The 17,500-nt window shown below is 37.8% G+C and overlaps 1 protein-coding gene and 1 long non-coding RNA gene across 2 annotated transcripts; one reads left to right on the forward strand and one right to left on the reverse strand.

Annotated features, from left to right (window-relative positions):
* Window positions 1–8,055: 8,055 nt before the first annotated feature.
* LOC113634240 (CD59 molecule (CD59 blood group)) lies at window positions 8,056–13,385 on the reverse strand. The gene is made up of 4 exons (XM_027133050.2): window positions 13,240–13,385; window positions 9,040–9,112; window positions 8,673–8,777; window positions 8,056–8,370 (listed from the first exon to the last, which is right to left on the reverse strand). The coding sequence occupies exons 2-4, from the start codon at window positions 9,092–9,094 to the stop codon at window positions 8,171–8,173; spliced, it is 360 nt and encodes a 119-aa protein (XP_026988851.2). The 5' UTR covers window positions 9,095–9,112; window positions 13,240–13,385; the 3' UTR covers window positions 8,056–8,170.
* On the forward strand, window positions 10,473–13,956 carry LOC125145932. Its single transcript, XR_007144413.1, has 2 exons — window positions 10,473–10,704; window positions 13,749–13,956. It is a non-coding gene; the product is annotated as an uncharacterized LOC125145932 (long non-coding RNA).
* The last annotated feature ends 3,544 nt before the right edge of the window (window positions 13,957–17,500 follow it).

Raw genomic sequence — 17,500 nt, forward strand, 5'->3', positions numbered from 1 at the left:
AATGCTCTAACACTCACAAAACATTAAAAACATGCAACATAAGCAAATATTTCCATCAAACACCACAACTTGTGGTCAAATTAATTTAATCTTTCAATCAATCATTACACAATGGACAACAAAATTCAAAATGCTGCCATCAATATGAGATATGATACTTTATAAACTCTAAAGGATACTGGAAAAAAAGCTACCAAAGGAAACTTATAGGTGGAAATACCTTTAAAAAAAGATTATATATATATGTATTTATTTCCCATTTAGTCTCATGAGTTCTCATCAACATCATACTCATCAAGGTATTACAATAAAAAATCTGTACCTGCACATACTGGAATCGTGCCTCCTTTATGATGTCAGAGTTTCTTTGAAATGGAACTCTGAACAGCTGCTTCATTCTGACATGGTTTCGTTTAAGGACTCGATCTATAGTTACCAAACTGACACTGTTTATATTTCTAAATGCCCCCTGATCTGCAGTTACTGCTGCCTGGATTTCACGCAGTCTGATTGCATTGTTTGCCACGACCATATCTACAATGGCAGACTCCTGTTCAATACTAAATATCTTTCCTCTGCCACCAGTGTGTGGTAATGTGTGGATTCTATAAAGTAAAAGCAAAAAGCATGTCAAAATTGACATTACTGTATAACAGTCACCTACTGTAAATGGGATCGATAAAACATCTGCATTACAGTAGACACAGTTTGTTCTGCTAACAGGGCAATACAGTAAAGCTGAAATACACAGTGGTATACATTACATTAACACTGAATTACTTGTTCTCATTCCCAAAAAGCCTGACAATAGATGCCACAGTGCTCCCACTCAGAATGGGCTGGACCCTTTGTCCAGCCTTTCTAAAGGACAAGCCATGATTGATGACATGGTCAATAATTGTTGTCCGAATTTAATTTGAAACTTGAGCTTGATTTTGTCCTCTTGCTGCTGCAGCTCCTCCACCATGCCTACAAACTCCTCTTCCTCGGGCCCCTCTGCCATGGCCTCTTACTCTCCTTCCGTGCCTACGGCCTATTTGATACATGTTTGCAAATAGCAACACAGAGGTGGCATCTTTTATAGATTTATAGAGTTGTGCAAATAAGTTTCACACGTGCATAGAGAGTTATAATTATGCAAGTAGTTTCTATCAGCTGGGAATAGATTTTTTTCTTTTGTTCAACACAGTGAATCCAATAGAGTTTGGGGTCTTTCGATGAGATCTGTGGTAACTGTTTTGACAAAAGGTGTGAAAAATGTGTGAAACAAATGAAAAAGTGTTAAAACACTTGCAAGAGTAGACTTCTGCTGTGCTAATAATGTGATGATGAAGACCATGGGGATCCCAGTTTCATTTAGTGTGTCTTAGCAAATGAGAAAAACTGTAAAGGTACATTAATGAGGATAAATAAAATACATTCTACACATTACTGTAACATGTAGTTGTTCATTATAGTAAATTACAGTGATGGTTCTAGTCTGCTCTCTCTCTTGCAGACAGTTTCACAGTAATTGACATTATGCATCAGTGTGTATGTATCCTGTTTGGTTACTGAACAGACATCTTACCTGGACATATTGATACTGGAGCTCTTTCACACATTTACTGTTTCTCTCAAAGGGTACAGTTTACAGTTGCTTCATCCTTATTTTATGTTTCTCTAGGACTCTGGCAATTGTTGTTGTGCTAACCATATTCATATTTTCAAAAGTGTCATTGTCTGCCAGCAATCTTACCCGAATTTCCCAGAGTTTTATTGCATTGTTGGCAAATACCATATCCACAATGGCAATTTCTTGCACATCAGAACAGATTCTGCCTGTCCCTCCTCTCGTGGGCAACCTTTGGATCCTACAGTAAATCACAACTATTACTGTATTTTTTTTTTTAATTGCAATTAGCTTGTAAAAATCCTAATCCTAATTTTGCCTATAAAATTGAGAATATAAGATAATTACTGCATAAATGCTAGGAATTTGACATCATTCTGTTTTTGAATGTGTTTTTAATCATTTTGAATCCAGTGTGTGTTAGCATTAGAAAAATGTGCTGAAAATACCGTATTTTGCATGTTGTTGAATACAAATGTGAAAAGAGTTCCTGAATTTTGAAAAGTGTGGTCACTGAATGCATTTTGTCTGAAAGCAATGAAAAATGGTTCACAGTTTGGTCTGCACTGACTTCTGTTTGGCTGACTGTGTGAAGAGTTTTGAAAATGTGGTTTCAGTATTGAACAATGCTTTTTAAAAAAAAAAAAAAAAAAAAAACTGTGACACTTCTGTTTGTTGTTCTTATAAAGTAATTGTTTCTTTGCTGCAATTCCAGCATGAAGGTCTGACTCACAGTCTCCTCTGACTAGTGCATGTTAAAATGCAATGCATGTTAAAATGTCAAATGTGAAAAGGCACCATGTCCTCTGTGATGTACAGACACCTGGAGAGAAGCTTTCTTTCCTGTGTTTCATTTTCAACAGATGCAGAACTTTTGATTGTGTTTGTGTCCAGCAGAAGCAGATGCGTCTGTCACTGATTTTAAACCAGTACTTGTGTATAGATGTTTAGTTTCAATATTATAAATATAATTTTTTCATTAAAAATTTCAACATTGTGGGAACCTGCATATTACTGATATCAAATAAAACAGTTTTCAGTGTGTCTAATCTCATGATGTTGTCTTAAAAGCTCTTAAATAAACAGCACTTAAAGACTTTTCAGATCCTAATGTCCTAATATACAAATCCATCCAAAGTCGTCCATTTATTTGGCAGTGCTGTGTAAAGCAGATGAAATGGCATGGATATTTACGTGCGCTAGAACCCCTTTTGAAATATCTTGAGTTATTGGAAAGAGGAGAAATTTTTATTTCTATCGTGATGAAAAGGGTAGCAGTACAGTGGTGTGTGGATGCAGACAATTTAGCAGTCCATTCATTTTACCCCTGCAGGTTATGCCTTGGCCAGCAATTTTCAGAGGAAAGATGACATTTCAGAGAGCAATAAACTCTTCATATCCAGTCAGCGCTAGAGGATCCAATTATGCCTGATTCCTTTGGTGACAAAAAGCAATGCATCTTGACAACAAACTTGATTATTGCTATGTTTTATCAGTATATTCACCAGATCTCCTGTACAGTGAGTGTGATAAATGCTGCAATCCAACATTTCCTATTTAAATAAACAGATAAAAGCAACTGTCCAAAGTTATGGCTACTGTCTTTTAAAAATCAAAAAGTACTAAAGGAACTGGCCATGAAATCTGGGCCCTGCTCTGATTTCTTCAAGTTCTCATTGGTCCAATGTATACCCCAATTGCACATTTCATACTTGCACATCTGTACATACATACATACATACATATCAAGCCGTGGCCTAATGTGTACAGATGTGCAAGTATGAAATGTGCAATTGAGGTATACATAGTACAAATATTAGGTGTTGTGTGTTCCATGGTGTTAATTGTTCATCAGATGGATTGCATGAAGGAAGAAACTGTTCCTATGTCTGGTCGTTCTGGAGCTCAGGGCTCTGTAGCGCCGACCAGATGGCAACAGTTCAGTTCAGTTGAGGAACCTTGAAGAGAATACCTTAAAGAAACTGCGAAAAAAGTGATACACATGACACACACCAGTTTATAACCATGAGTCCATTGGTTACCTTGACAGTCCACACACAGATTTATGGGTATATTTCCAGAGCAAAAAAAAAAAAATATATATATATATATATATATATATATATATATATATATATATATATATATATATGTATGTATATATATATATTTTTGTATGTATATATAAATATATATACATATATATATATATATGTATATATATATATATATAAAAAAATATATATATATATACATATATATATATATATATATATATATATATATATATATATATATATATATGTATATATATATACGTATACGTATATATATATATATATATATATACGTATACATATATATATTTTTTGCATTTTCATCTTTTACATAAAGTAAAAGGGCTACTAGAAAACTTTGGGCACTGTGCATAGTTAGTACCTAGTCACCCCTTTTGACAAGTATCACAGCTTGTAAATGTTTTTCATAGCCAGTCGAGAGTCTTTCAGTTCTTGTTTGACAGATTTCCTCCCATTGTTCCTTACAAAATTCTATGAGATTCATTGCCAGGGGTTTGACTTGCTTTTCTAGCAATTCTACAAGCAGCGTTCTCTCTGATATTTTTCTTGGTCGTCCAGACCTTATCTTGACCTCCACTGATAATGTTAACTGCCATTTCTTAATTACATTCTGAACTGAGGAAATATGTACCTGAAAACACTTTGCTATTTTCTTATAGCCGTCTCCAGCTTTGTGGGTGTCAATCATTTTAATTTTCAGAGTGCTAGGCGACTTCTTAGAGGACCCCATAGCTGCTGATTGTTGGGACAAGGTTACAGCAGTCTGAGTTTTATCCATTCATCCATCCATTTTCTACCACTTATCCGGAGCTGGGTTGTGGGGGCAGCAGTCTAAGCAGGGATGCCCAGACTTCCCTTTCCCCAGACACTTCCTCCATCTCTTCCTGGGGAATACCGAGGCGTTCCCAGGCCAGCCAAGAGACATAGTCCCTACAGCGTGTCCGAGTTCTTCCCCGGGGCCTCCTCCTGGTTGGACATGCCCGAAACACATCCTCAGGGAGGTGTCCAAGAGGCATCCGGAACAGATGCCCAAGCCACCTCAGCTGACTCCTCTCAATGTGGAGGAGCAGCGGCTCTACTTTGAGCTCCTCCCTCTACCCAGATTTCAGTCTGAGTTTTAAATGTTTGAAATGTAAAGCTTTGAAATGTGCATCACCTGGCCTTTCCTAGCGATGACTGTCAACAAACCGTCAACATAACAGGCTAATAAAGGTCTGATTAACCTGGGGGTTCCATTCCTTTGCAGGGTGCTGCTTTTGCTTTTTCACTGTAAAATTGTAGAAAACATAAACAATACAGCGATATGAACCAGCACTTTTATGGGTGATTCTTGATTTAAGTGATATATATATATATATATATATATATATATATATATATATATATATATATATATATATATATATATATATATATAATAGCAAAACAAGTTTTAATAACCAAAGGAAACACGAAACACGGCGAGGCAGGTTTGGGGGAGCAAGGCACACGGCGGTACAGCCAGAGAGGGCCGACCGACGTCCACAGCCGAGCTGAAGGGCCGCACGACGTCCACAGCCGAGCTGAAGTGCCGCACGACGTCCACAGCCGAGCTGATGGGCCGAGCGACGTCCACAGCCAAGCCTGACGGGCCGAGCGCCACCCCTGTCGCACCACGGCCAGTCCCACCTCTCAGGAACCAGGAACAGGGAGGGAGGGCGTGGAAGAAAAAAAAATCCTCCACAAAACAGAAAATCCATAGGGGCAAAAATAAGGGCCTGCAACACCCCCCACGGACAGGTAGTGGGGCACCGGACACTGAAAAAACAAAACAAAACTCGGGCTGGTGACATGGCCCGCAACTAGGAAGCAGGAGCTGGTGCCCCCCGCAGAGAAACCGGATGCGGACCGGCGTCGCTCACCAAAAAAATGCGGACCGATGTCACCAAACCCACGAAGTCCAGGGGGAAAAAAGTCACATAAGAAAAAAAAATTCCCAATCGGCCGGTCCAGGTTAGCACTAGCCTGCTGTGTCCTGGTGTGGCGGAATCTACTGTTGTCTTGTCCTGTCTCTAGTCCGTGTCATGTTTCGTGTATCCTCTGTTATTAAACCTTGTTTGTTTTTGCTATCCTGCGTTTGGGTCCGTTTCTGTCCCGCGTTCATGACAATTGGTTACTTTTGGTTTTCAGCTTGTTTTATTTTCCAGAGTAGTATTGCAATATCTGTAAAAAATAAAATCAAATAAATTTAATTAAAAAAAAGAAATATAAAGAAATTAGAGAATTTTTTAATTTTTTGAAAAGTGATTGAAGGGATATTTCTTATTAAGCTGCATAACATAGTAGAGATGGCACCAGGATGCACTATGAGAAGGCAAGGGTAACAGTATTCCATAATAGCAGTGTCCTCAATCAGTAGGATGATGCTCCCTTTCACACTGCAAGTAGTTTAGGAATGGATCAGACTTGTTTGTCCAGCACATCCCATAGCTGCTTGATTTGACTGAAATTCTGGGATTTCTGAAGCCAATCTACACCTTTGAACTCTTTTTCATGTTCCTCAAACCATTCCTGAACAATATTTCTAGTGTGAGAGGGAGCATCATCCTGCTGTATCAGGATTGGGTGAACTTGGTCTGCAACAATGTTAGGTAGGTCATACATGTCAAAGTAACATCCACAGGAACATCATGCTGCTTCTGTCAGCATGCCTTCTTCCCACAATGCATCCTGATGTCATCTATACGCCAAGTAAATGACACACACTCCTGAACATCCAGATGATATTTAAAAAAAACACTACAGTGGCTCATCTGTAGGACCGGACCAGACGGACTAGCCTATGCTCCCCACGTGCATCAGTGAGCCTTTAGACAGCTATGATCTTCTTGCCAGTTTAGTGGGTATTCTTCTTTGGACTTTTGGTAGGGACTAGCACTGCAAACCGGGAACACACCACCAAGTCCAGATGTTTTGGAGAGGCTCTAACCCAGTCATCTAGCCATCACAATCTGGCTCTTGTCAGAGTTGCTCAAATCCTTACGCTTGTACATATTTCATTCTTCCAACACATGAACTTCAAGAACTGACTGTAAATAAATCCCACCCCTTGATGGTGCTAATGTAATAAGATAATCATCGTTAAACGCTTCACCTGCCATTGTCCTCCAAACAGCCATAATATCCTCCCCCTGTGTTTATGTGGAGTTTGCATGTATTTCCCATGATTCTGAGGTTCTCCAGGTACTGCGTTATCTCCCCAAATCCAAAGACATTGGTTGTAGGCTGATTGGTACCTTTATTTGTCAGTAGTGTATGAGTACGTGTGATTGTGGTCTGCAATGAATTTTTACTAGATACCAGTGCCCTTCCTTTTCCTCTTAGTCTTCTTCTTCCCCTTCACATGTCCGAGCTCCTCCAGCTCTTCCTTTATAATTGGGATCCCTTATTTCAGACAATACAAATGTACACATGACCCTGTTTATTCATCCTGAGGTTCTGATTGGTGTGTGGATCATTTGAAGTGTGTGCACTGCAATAAAAATCTGATGTATGTGTCAGAACACCAGTTTTGTGATCTGAGTTTAATAAAAAATTTCAAGTCCGACAAATAAGACATAAAGAAGATACATGTAAAAATTGGGTATGGGGTAAATGTTTTTTAAACAAATTAAAGAATGCAGAACAACAGAAACAGGGGTTTGAGTTTAAAGCTGATTTCTTTATTTAATGTACACTGATTAGTACTAGTATACAGAACATGGGGGGACAACAAAAAGTCTCTCGTGTATTAGTGTAAAGATTTAACCTCTGCTTATAGTTCAAAAGCCCAAAGTTCAGAAGCGCATCAGTTACAATACTCTTACAGAATACTGCCAATAATACCATTAGTAACAGACACTAAAACTCTATTCATTCAAAAAGAAATGAACATTTATGAAGCTAGTGTTAGTGCACAATTTCCATCAGGTTCCCTGATTTTAAAGAAAGCATTTCTAGACGCAATGGTCTCCAAGTGCTTCAGTGGTTTCTCAACAGGATCATGAAGTTATGTTGTTTATTGGGTTGAACTACATTATTACCCATTAATACTTTAGTTTATATTCATTTGCGTTTCTATCACATACAAATAACTCCTTGGAAATCCATTGATAGGAACGAGCAATATGAAGTGCGAAGTAAAATGTGGTTTTGCTCAATCTACTTTTGAGTAGCCATCAATATAAGAATAACTAAAAAAAAATCATGTAACCTACAATTTCACATACTCAGAGAAAATGTATTGACTAATACTATAAACCTTACTTTTAAAATCCCATTAATGTGAAGTTATAATTAAATGAAATTAATAATATTCTGACATGCAATTACACAAGAGGCAGTATCTGTCATTTGTCTGTTTATTGCTTTTAATCACTGTCTTTAAGTCCATCAAAAGTAGAACACTCAGGACTAGTATTGTTATCCATATCATCAGAAGGCAGTATCTGAATACATTCAATTAAATGGTGCACCACCATAACAGAGCCAGAGAAAGAACCAAGGCAATCACTGAAGTCCTGGCTGTGTTCACAGTAGCATCGTTACACAAATCTTGGTGGCAGCATTGGTACTCGAATTTGCCCACCGTGGGAAACATGCCACCAAGAATGGTGGTTTTACAGTCTGAAAAGCGGATACACTGCCGGTATGTCTTCCCATCTGGAGCAGAGTGGGAGAGAAAGAGGACATGATTAAGTAAAGAACATATTTCAGAAATTACATCTTCAATGCTGCTCAAGCAAAAACATTTCCACAGAAAACGTTTCTCAACCCGTTTTCCGTTATTGGTGCTTATATTACAAAATAATACACTTGCGTACGACCCGCTTTGGCCAGACCAATATTCTTTCTTCTAGCCTTTCTTAAGTGTGTGTGTGTGTGTGTGTGTGTGTGTGTGTGTGTGTGTGTGTGTGTGTGTGTGTGTGTGTGTGTGTGTGTGTGTGTGTGTGTCAGTCACACACTTCTCTCTTTCAGTGTCAGACATCCGTCCTCCTGGGCAGCACAGGAACGGGTTTGAGTGCAGGCTCCAGTGTAGTCAGTACAGTCATAACACTTAAAAGCAGAGCCTGAGATAAGAGGAAGGAAAGAAAATAAGATTACTCATCAGTATGGCATTTGGTAGATGCCCTTAATGTCATAGCATTATTAAATATTGTATGCAACACACTGCTTCTCCCTCTTCACCTTAAGAGACCTGAAGAGCGCTTTATGAATAAAAGGGGAATCACCTACATGTCTAAGACTTTTATTAGAATTACGTCACTAGGAGAAACTCTTTATTAACAGTTTACAAGGAACCAGAGTTAGTCACATTTATACTGAACTTACCCAGGCCAATAAGGGCCAGAACAAACACCACGCCCACTTGCACAGAAACCTTCATCCTGGAATCTTTGTTCTTCTGCAAGTGAGAGAGAATTTCACAACTTGTTTTTGCTGAACTCACGAATATACTAGCAGTCAGTGTTTATATGCTGTCAAGCAGTCAGTTCACTGGAAATAATCAACATAAAATCAGAAAGAGAAAGTGTACGTGCTTCCGTTCTCATATTGTGACCTCCCAGAGAGAGGCCTGAGTGTGAAGAGCCGAAGCGAACAACTCCTTGGATTAACATACTTTGAGATCATACACAGAGGTTAGAAATGTTTTACTATAGTGTATTTTACAGCAATACACTATAAATCTCTGATTTTTTTCTACACCAAATTTGATTCGTTTTGTTCTACAGTGGCAAATGATAAACATTTCAATGGCTATGGCAAGTGTATTCAGTTTGTCTCTTATGTACAGAACCACTTGTACTGTAAACTATTTTGCAAAAGACAGCAAGAGAACTAGGGATTATGGAGAGCAGCGTGACCGTACTCTGTTTGTTTCAAAAACAAAGAACAACAAAAAGAATTTCTGAATGTTCTGAGCTGGTTCCTGGGCTTTTTTCTGGTTTTTGAGATGTAGGCAGCCTAGAAATATTTGCTAGAATAATTAATTTTATTCTGGATTCTGTATGCAGTCAACTCTCATCTGCCTACTACATGGTTACACTGCATATTTAGTAGAGGCTACAAATGTACTGCTTGATGATAATCTATGGTGGCCAAAACAAAGCTCTAACATTTCAACCTCAAACTGCTGAAAACCACACAATTATTATATACACCAAACAACATCAGCACAAAATCATCTAGATTTTTATTTAGAAAATCTACATGCAAAAAAGTAAGGTAACTACGGTAATGGTGATGGGATTTTTATGATGTCTTTGCTAATTAAACACATCTAAGCAGGATTACACAAAATAAAGAATTATTACTCACTTACTTTTAGTAATTGATTTTATCATATTAAAAGCTACCATGGCCTTTTTTTTCATGGCAAGGAACTTAATTTTGAAAAGAAAAAATTTAAATAAATACCTAATAATAAATAAGGTTTATCTTAAAAAAAAAACATGCCTTAAAGATACTGAACATTGGCATAAGTGAAACTGGCATACATTTGCAGTAAAAAGTGAACTGACCAAGTATCAGATCATATCACAAATATGCCTTATTTCTGCAAGAATCCTGTTTATCAACATATACATATATCTTCTTCTTCATCTACTTTCAGGCTTTCCTGTTAGGGGTTGCCACACCCATGTTTCTATATCAACATTCTTTTTTTTCTAAACTTATCCTTTAATTTCTTTGGTTGGCAGCAACACAAGTGCTACCAGAAGCACGTGTGTTGTTGCCAACCAAAGAAATTAAAGGATAAGTCACACTACTGTCTGACTACTGTCACACTCCCTATGTAATTACGGAGTGTGACAGTAGTCACTGGCTGACTTCTGACAATCTTTCTTTTTCATGACCCTCCTCATGTTCTTTTATACTTTCTTTTGAATAAAGCATGTCAAAGGGTTGGGAAAAAATATGCCCACAGGAACACATATCCATAATATATATCCAATAATGTTTTTTTTCTGGTGGGTGAGGTGAGGTTTATCAAAGGTAATTATGTACGCAGGTTTTAATATTTCTGTCTTCTTCTTTTTATTACTCCTTGATTTTTAAGTTCCACAGCAATATCAACTTCTACATCATCTAATTCTCAGGTACGGATTACTGCTTTACAGTAATTAAGAGAAGGATGAGGAAGAATCTTAATTTAAAGACCAGCCCATAAATTTGCATGAGAAGTACTACAGATAAAAGGAGTGTGCCACTCTTCCTTTCAAAAGCTACCACTTACAAAAGTTTTAACTTGTGTATCTATAATTGGGAGTTTGTTAAAATTTTATTGAGTTTTATTGTAGATTCGAAACCCCCCACACCCATTCTGATTATCTCTTTACACAAAACCTTTAACACCTCAAGTGAACCGACAAACCAAGAAACCCTAGATAACAGAACTTATCTACTACAGACATGTGGTGCTGGCGTCTGTCGTCCTGAAGCTGTCTGAAAAACTGGCTCTGAATTACCTGAAAGACTTCACTGGACCCTTAATGGACCCTTTGCAGTTTGCTTATTAAGCAAACAGGTCCATGGAGGATGATGCATTACAGTACATCCTGAAACACCTGGATAAATCAGGGACTTATACAAGGATTCTGTTTCTAGATTTCAGTTCGGCCTTCAACACCATCATTCCAACACCTCTCCAGACCAAACTAACCCAGCTATCTGTTCCTAACTCTATTGGTCAGTGGATCACCAGCTTTCTGATAGATAGGCAGCAGCTAGTGTGACTGGGCAAATTCATGTCAAACAGCCGCTCCACCAACACTGGCACCCCTCAAGGCTTTCCCCACTGCTCGCCAACGACTGCTGAAGTTTGCAGAAGACACTATAGTCATCGGCCTCATCAATGTCTGATAGTGGACTTCAGGAGATACCACACTGCACTTCCCCACTCACCATCATGGACAGCACTGTGGTTGCAGGTATTTAAGTTCCTGGGCTCCACCATCTCCCAGGATCTGAAGTGTGAACACTCACATTGACACCACTGTTAAAAAGGCCCAACAAAAGATGTACTTCCATTAACCTGCCACAGAAGCTGCTGAAAAAGTTCTACTAAGCCGTCATCGAGTCTGTTCTGTGCACATCAATAACTGTCTGGTTTGGCTCAGCTACAAAATCAGACTTCAGAAGACTACAGAGAACGGTTCGGACTGCGGAAAGGATTATGGGTCCCCTGCCCACCCTTCAAGAACTGTACATACTGTATCCAGAAAGAGGAAAAGAGCTGAGAAAATTACTCTAGATCCCTCACATCCAAGTCATCCACTTTTTGAACTTTTACTATCTGGCTGGTGAGACAGAGCCCAAAATAGCAGCACAGTCAGGCACAAGAACAGTTTTCTTCCCCCAGGAAATCTACCTCATGAACAGTTAACTGTTCCTTATTACACAATAACCTTACATTTAAATGTTACCATCTCCATCCTCGTACATCCCTGCATTTCATTCTATTCTATACTACCATCGTTAGCACAACTGTACATACAATTTATTTATTTTTCAATTAATAAATTAATTAATTTACATATGTATTTTTTTTGTATTCTCATCTCGTTGTCTCTGTTCACCAGAAAAGTGTGACACACAAACAAATTCCTTGTATGCGGAAGCCATAAAGTTGTTTCTGATTCTGATTCTAATCCATGATGCCAACAAATATGTTGAAATCAAAAAAATTTGACAGAACCAACAAAGATGGGAGACTAAGAACATGGATGATGAAAAAACAAACAAATTTTTTTTTAAAAATCACAGTATATTATTATATTAAATATAAAATTTCAGAAATGATGGAGTTACTTTTACATTCATCTGCATGATGTGTGCAGTTTTATGTGCAGGAAAAAAAATCTGGTGCAAGTTTCATTCCAGCCAAGAAGAAGAAGGAACCATGCCTGAGTGCACATAAAGCCAGGATTAACTTATTAAAGAGGGGAATCCTGCTTTAGACTCCTTATACCCATAAGGATTACCCTCTATCCATCTATCTATCTATCTATCTATCTATCTATCTATCTATCTATCTATCTATCTGTCAGAATTCTCTATTATCACATATCTCATGTCAACAATGCTTATATTCATCCTTTATACAGAATTGTCACTCGTTTTGTTTTCATACCATTCTGTGTTTCTCACCAGTCTGCAATCAGCAACAAAACAGAACTGTGTAAAACACTACACATGACTAGTGTCCCCGTAAAACACTACACATGACTAGTGTCCCCGTAAAACACTACACATGACTAGTGTCCCCGTAAAACACTACACATGACTAGTGTCCCCGTAAAACACTACACATGACTAGTGTCCCCGTAAAACACTACACATGACTAGTGTCCCCGTAAAACACTACACATGACTAGTGTCCCCGTAAAACACTACACGACTAGTGTCCCCATAAAGTGTAGTGTATCAGGCTGAGTGAATGTCTCCTAGTAAACATAACGTTTCAGAAGAGAAGAGAGAAATAAGTTAAAGGTGAAAAGATTTGAACTCTGACAGAAATAATTCACTTACAGGTTTGTAAATCGCTCTTGAACAACTAAATAATCCTTTCTCTTTCTCTCCTGCCTGAAAGCTTTGTGTTTGTGATCACCAGATCTTCCAATAACTGTCAGATAGCCACGCCCAACAGTCAGGGTTGCCAGAACAGTCCTAATCCCTTCTATTCACAGTACATTCTATTCATCCTACAACACTGTAATATTCCTTTTAACGATATACAATCTATTTAACGATGTATATTTGAAGTATGTTATTTTTTAAACGGTTTGAATTACATATATTACATCATAGAATAACATTGAAATAAACTGTTGATTTCACGATAGAAGTGATATCTGGCAACAAAGCCTCTTGCGAACATAGAAATCCTTGATGGCGGCTGAATGAAAACAAACTGTTACTGTTTAACTGACTTTAAGGTCATGTACCACTGAACCAAAATAATTCTTCCACCATGGCCTTAATTTTGTTGATTTTGTGCTTAAAAACCTTTTCAATATATATATATAATCACATCAAAGGTAATTATGTACGCAGGTTTTAATATTTCTGTCTTCTTCTTTTTATTACTCCTTGATTTTTAAGTTCCACAGCAATATCAACTTCTACATCATCTAATTCTCAGGTACGGATTACTGCTTTACAGTAATTAAGAGAAGGATGAGGAAGAATCTTAATTTAAAGACCAGCCCATAAATTTGCATGAGAAGTACTACAGATAAAAGGAGTGTGCCACTCTTCCTTTCAAAAGCTACCACTTACAAAAGTTTTAACTTGTGTATCTATAATTGGGAGTTTGTTAAAATTTTATTGAGTTTTATTGTAGATTCGAAACCCCCCACACCCATTCTGATTATCTCTTTACACAAAACCTTTAACACCTCAAGTGAACCCAGAAACCAAGAAACCCTAGATAACAGAACTTATCTACTACAGACATGTGGTGCTGGCGTCTGTCGTCCTGAAGCTGTCTGAAAAACTGGCTCTGAATTACCTGAAAGACTTCACTGGACCCTTAATGGACCCTTTGCAGTTTGCTTATTAAGCAAACAGGTCCATGGAGGATGATGCTTTGTTTTCTTGTATAGTATTGTGTTATTTATGTCTGTACCTTTGAGAGTCACAAACTGCTGGAACCAAATTCCAACTCCCACACCACACACATTGTATAAAAATTATACACACACACACACACACTTTGTGATTCCATGATTCTGTTGTATAAAGCACATTTTTTACATTTACAATGAGGATGAGGTTCTGGTTCTGGTTCTTCTCAAAGTTTCTTCCTCATGTCCTCTCACAGAGTTTTTCCCTTGCCATTGTTACCTCAGGCTTGATCATTTGGAATAAATAGTAATTTAATTTTAAACTTAAAAGTGTTTGTACTTATGTAAAGCTGCTTTGAGAAAATGTGAATTGTATATTAATAATAATAAAATAACAATAATAATACATCTGCAGCACTTTGAAAACAACCTATATATATATATATATATATATATATAAACTACACATTGCCTCCAAATATAATCAAGCCGTACCTTACTCATAACTTTACTGTCTTTAATAATATCCCCGGTTTAAAAATCCTTTTTGGCCAAAGCAATGAAAAAATGTTTCACAGTCTTAAACAATCCTAGTGGAATATTTGATATTTGAAATACTCCACAAGTCCCAATGTTGACCAGGATGAGTTGGGAGTGTGTGGGGATTATAACGGGTAAGGACACCAGGAACAGGTTTGTAGAAAAGTACTGAGGATATAAATATACATCTCTCCAGGCAGATAATTTGATACCTTCAGTAAGTAGAAATATTTACTTAAGTTACAGTCCTGCTCGCCATTATTTTCACACCTTCATGTTTTGCATAACTGAGTGAATGTCTTCAGAAATAAAATAGAAATGTACCAAATTTATATGAAAAAATTATAAAATTATAAGACAATTGTTATTTCAAAATAGATATTGTAATTCCAAAGGAAAAAACAGAAAACCAGCATGTGCACTAATATTGGCCCTCCTTAATATTTGGTTGCACACCCTTTGGCAGTGATGACCGCCTCCAAACATTTCTTATATCCTTCTATAAGCTTCTTTCACTTCTCGAGTGGTATTTTCTCCCACACTTCCTTTGCAATATGCTCAAGCTCTTGAATATTTGCAGGGTTCCTTTCTCCAATGGCAGATTTCAGCTCCCCCAAAAGATTTTCAATTGGATTATCAGGACTCATTGCTGGCCATTTTAAAAAATACAGTCCATTTTTTCCCTTTCAACCATTCCTGCATGCTTTTGGAGGTGTGTTGTGTCTTTATCTTGCTGGAGGACCCATGATCTTCGCCTCAAACCAAATTTCCTTACACTGGGCTGGACATTTCGCTCTAGAATTGCTTGATAATCTTCTGATTTCATAATGCCGGTGATACGGTCAAGGCCTCCAGTGCCAGATGCAGCCCCCCAGCATTATGGATCCTCCACCATGCTTGACTGTTGGTATGGTGTTCTTTTCCTTAAAGGCTTCATTGCACCATCTGTAAACATACTGTTCGTGTGCATTACCAAAAAGCTCCACTTTTGTTTCAAAACATTGTCCCAGAAGGCTTGAGGTTTGTCCGGGTTCTCTTTCGCGAAAAACAATCATTCCTTTTTATGTCTTTTCTTCAGCAATGGGGTCTTCCTTGGCCTCCGCCCATAAAGCCCCGCTTTGTTTAGTGTGCGGCGTATGGTACTTGTTGAAACAATTACACCAGACTGCTCCAGGTTGGTCTTCAGGTCTTTAGATGTTTGACATGGTGTTTTTTTCCACCATTTGCACCAACCTTCGAAGACCTCTGTCATCAATTTTTCTCTTCCCCCCACGTCCAGGGAGGTTCTTGACAGTTCCATGCCTGGAAAACTTCTTGATAACATTATGCACCATTGAAACAGGGATACCAAGGTCTTTGGAGATGGCCTTATACCCTTTGGAGGTCTTGTGCATTTCTGGTGTCCTCAGACAGCTCCTTTGTTTTTACCATTGTCACACATGAAAAGGGAATAGCAGGTGGCTTTTTAAAACACCAAAATGATCTTTCATTGGCTAATTCATGTCACATGGGTGGAGGCAATTCATCATAGGTGATCCTCATTTGTGATTTGCAACGGGGTGAGCCAAATTGGGTTTCTATACTGATTTGCAACAAAGGGTGCCAAATCCTCATAATGTTTATCTTTTTAAATGTTCTTTATCATTTGCTGTTTTGTATCAAACACAAGCTATCTCTAGTAATATGTTGTTTCACTTGATAAATTTCCTTCAGTAGATATTCCACAATATGTGCATAAACTTCATGGGTGCCAATAATGATGAGCAGGACTGTACAGTAGTTCTACAACCATGAAGGTTAAAGAAATTTCATTTGTTTCTAAATTTCCTGAAGCAGTAGCTAGCTAAACCCTATCTTTGTCAGCAAGTGACTAATCTTAAAGTCACTGAGAAATGTGAGAGTTTATGAAAGCCTACCTAGTGATGAATTTTGCCGAACACTGTTCAGTGTATACATGCCGATTCAATCTAATCAGCTAATCATGTGGCAGATCATGCAGATACAGGTCGGTTTCCATCTTCCTCATTAACAAGGTATTTCTGCCGATGTAACTGGTGCTCACTTGATATTTTTCAGAATGTAACAAGGGAACTTATAAACACAACTCTAGCCAGTGTGTCCTAAACATCCCATGCCATGAATACATTTACTCAGATCACATTTCCCATTGTGATGTTTGATCTGAACATTAATGGAAGCTCTTGACATATAGTATGTGCATGTTTTTATATATTGTGCAGCTGCTGCCATTGGCTAACTGAATAATTGCAAGAATGAGCAAGTTTATTGGTGTTCCTCTAGAATGATTACTAAACCTATGACAGTTTGAAGCCACTTTTAAATTTTGACTTGAACACAGATGTCTACAAAATATACAGAAAAACAACAATGTTCCAAACAGAGTGGTCTTTTTCTTTTTAATGAACTTTCTTATTTATCCCATTCGCTATATGCCCATTGCCCCCCTCTCCAGTACGATAGGAAACACCAAGACTGAGTTTGTTATGAAATGCATTTGTAAATTTAAAAAATTGCATTTGAGTGCAAGAACTATGTAGATATTTGGTCTATTTCACAGCATTCAGAGAAATGATTGGCTGGTACAAGCCTAACGCAAAAGTGTCCGTGGGAGGAGACTGAGGCTGAAAAACAGCAACAGCACAAAGCAATATCAGACAATGGGG

The sequence above is a fragment of the Tachysurus fulvidraco genome, chromosome 1 (assembly GCF_022655615.1).
Source record: "Tachysurus fulvidraco isolate hzauxx_2018 chromosome 1, HZAU_PFXX_2.0, whole genome shotgun sequence".
Lineage (NCBI taxonomy): Eukaryota > Metazoa > Chordata > Actinopteri > Siluriformes > Bagridae > Tachysurus > Tachysurus fulvidraco.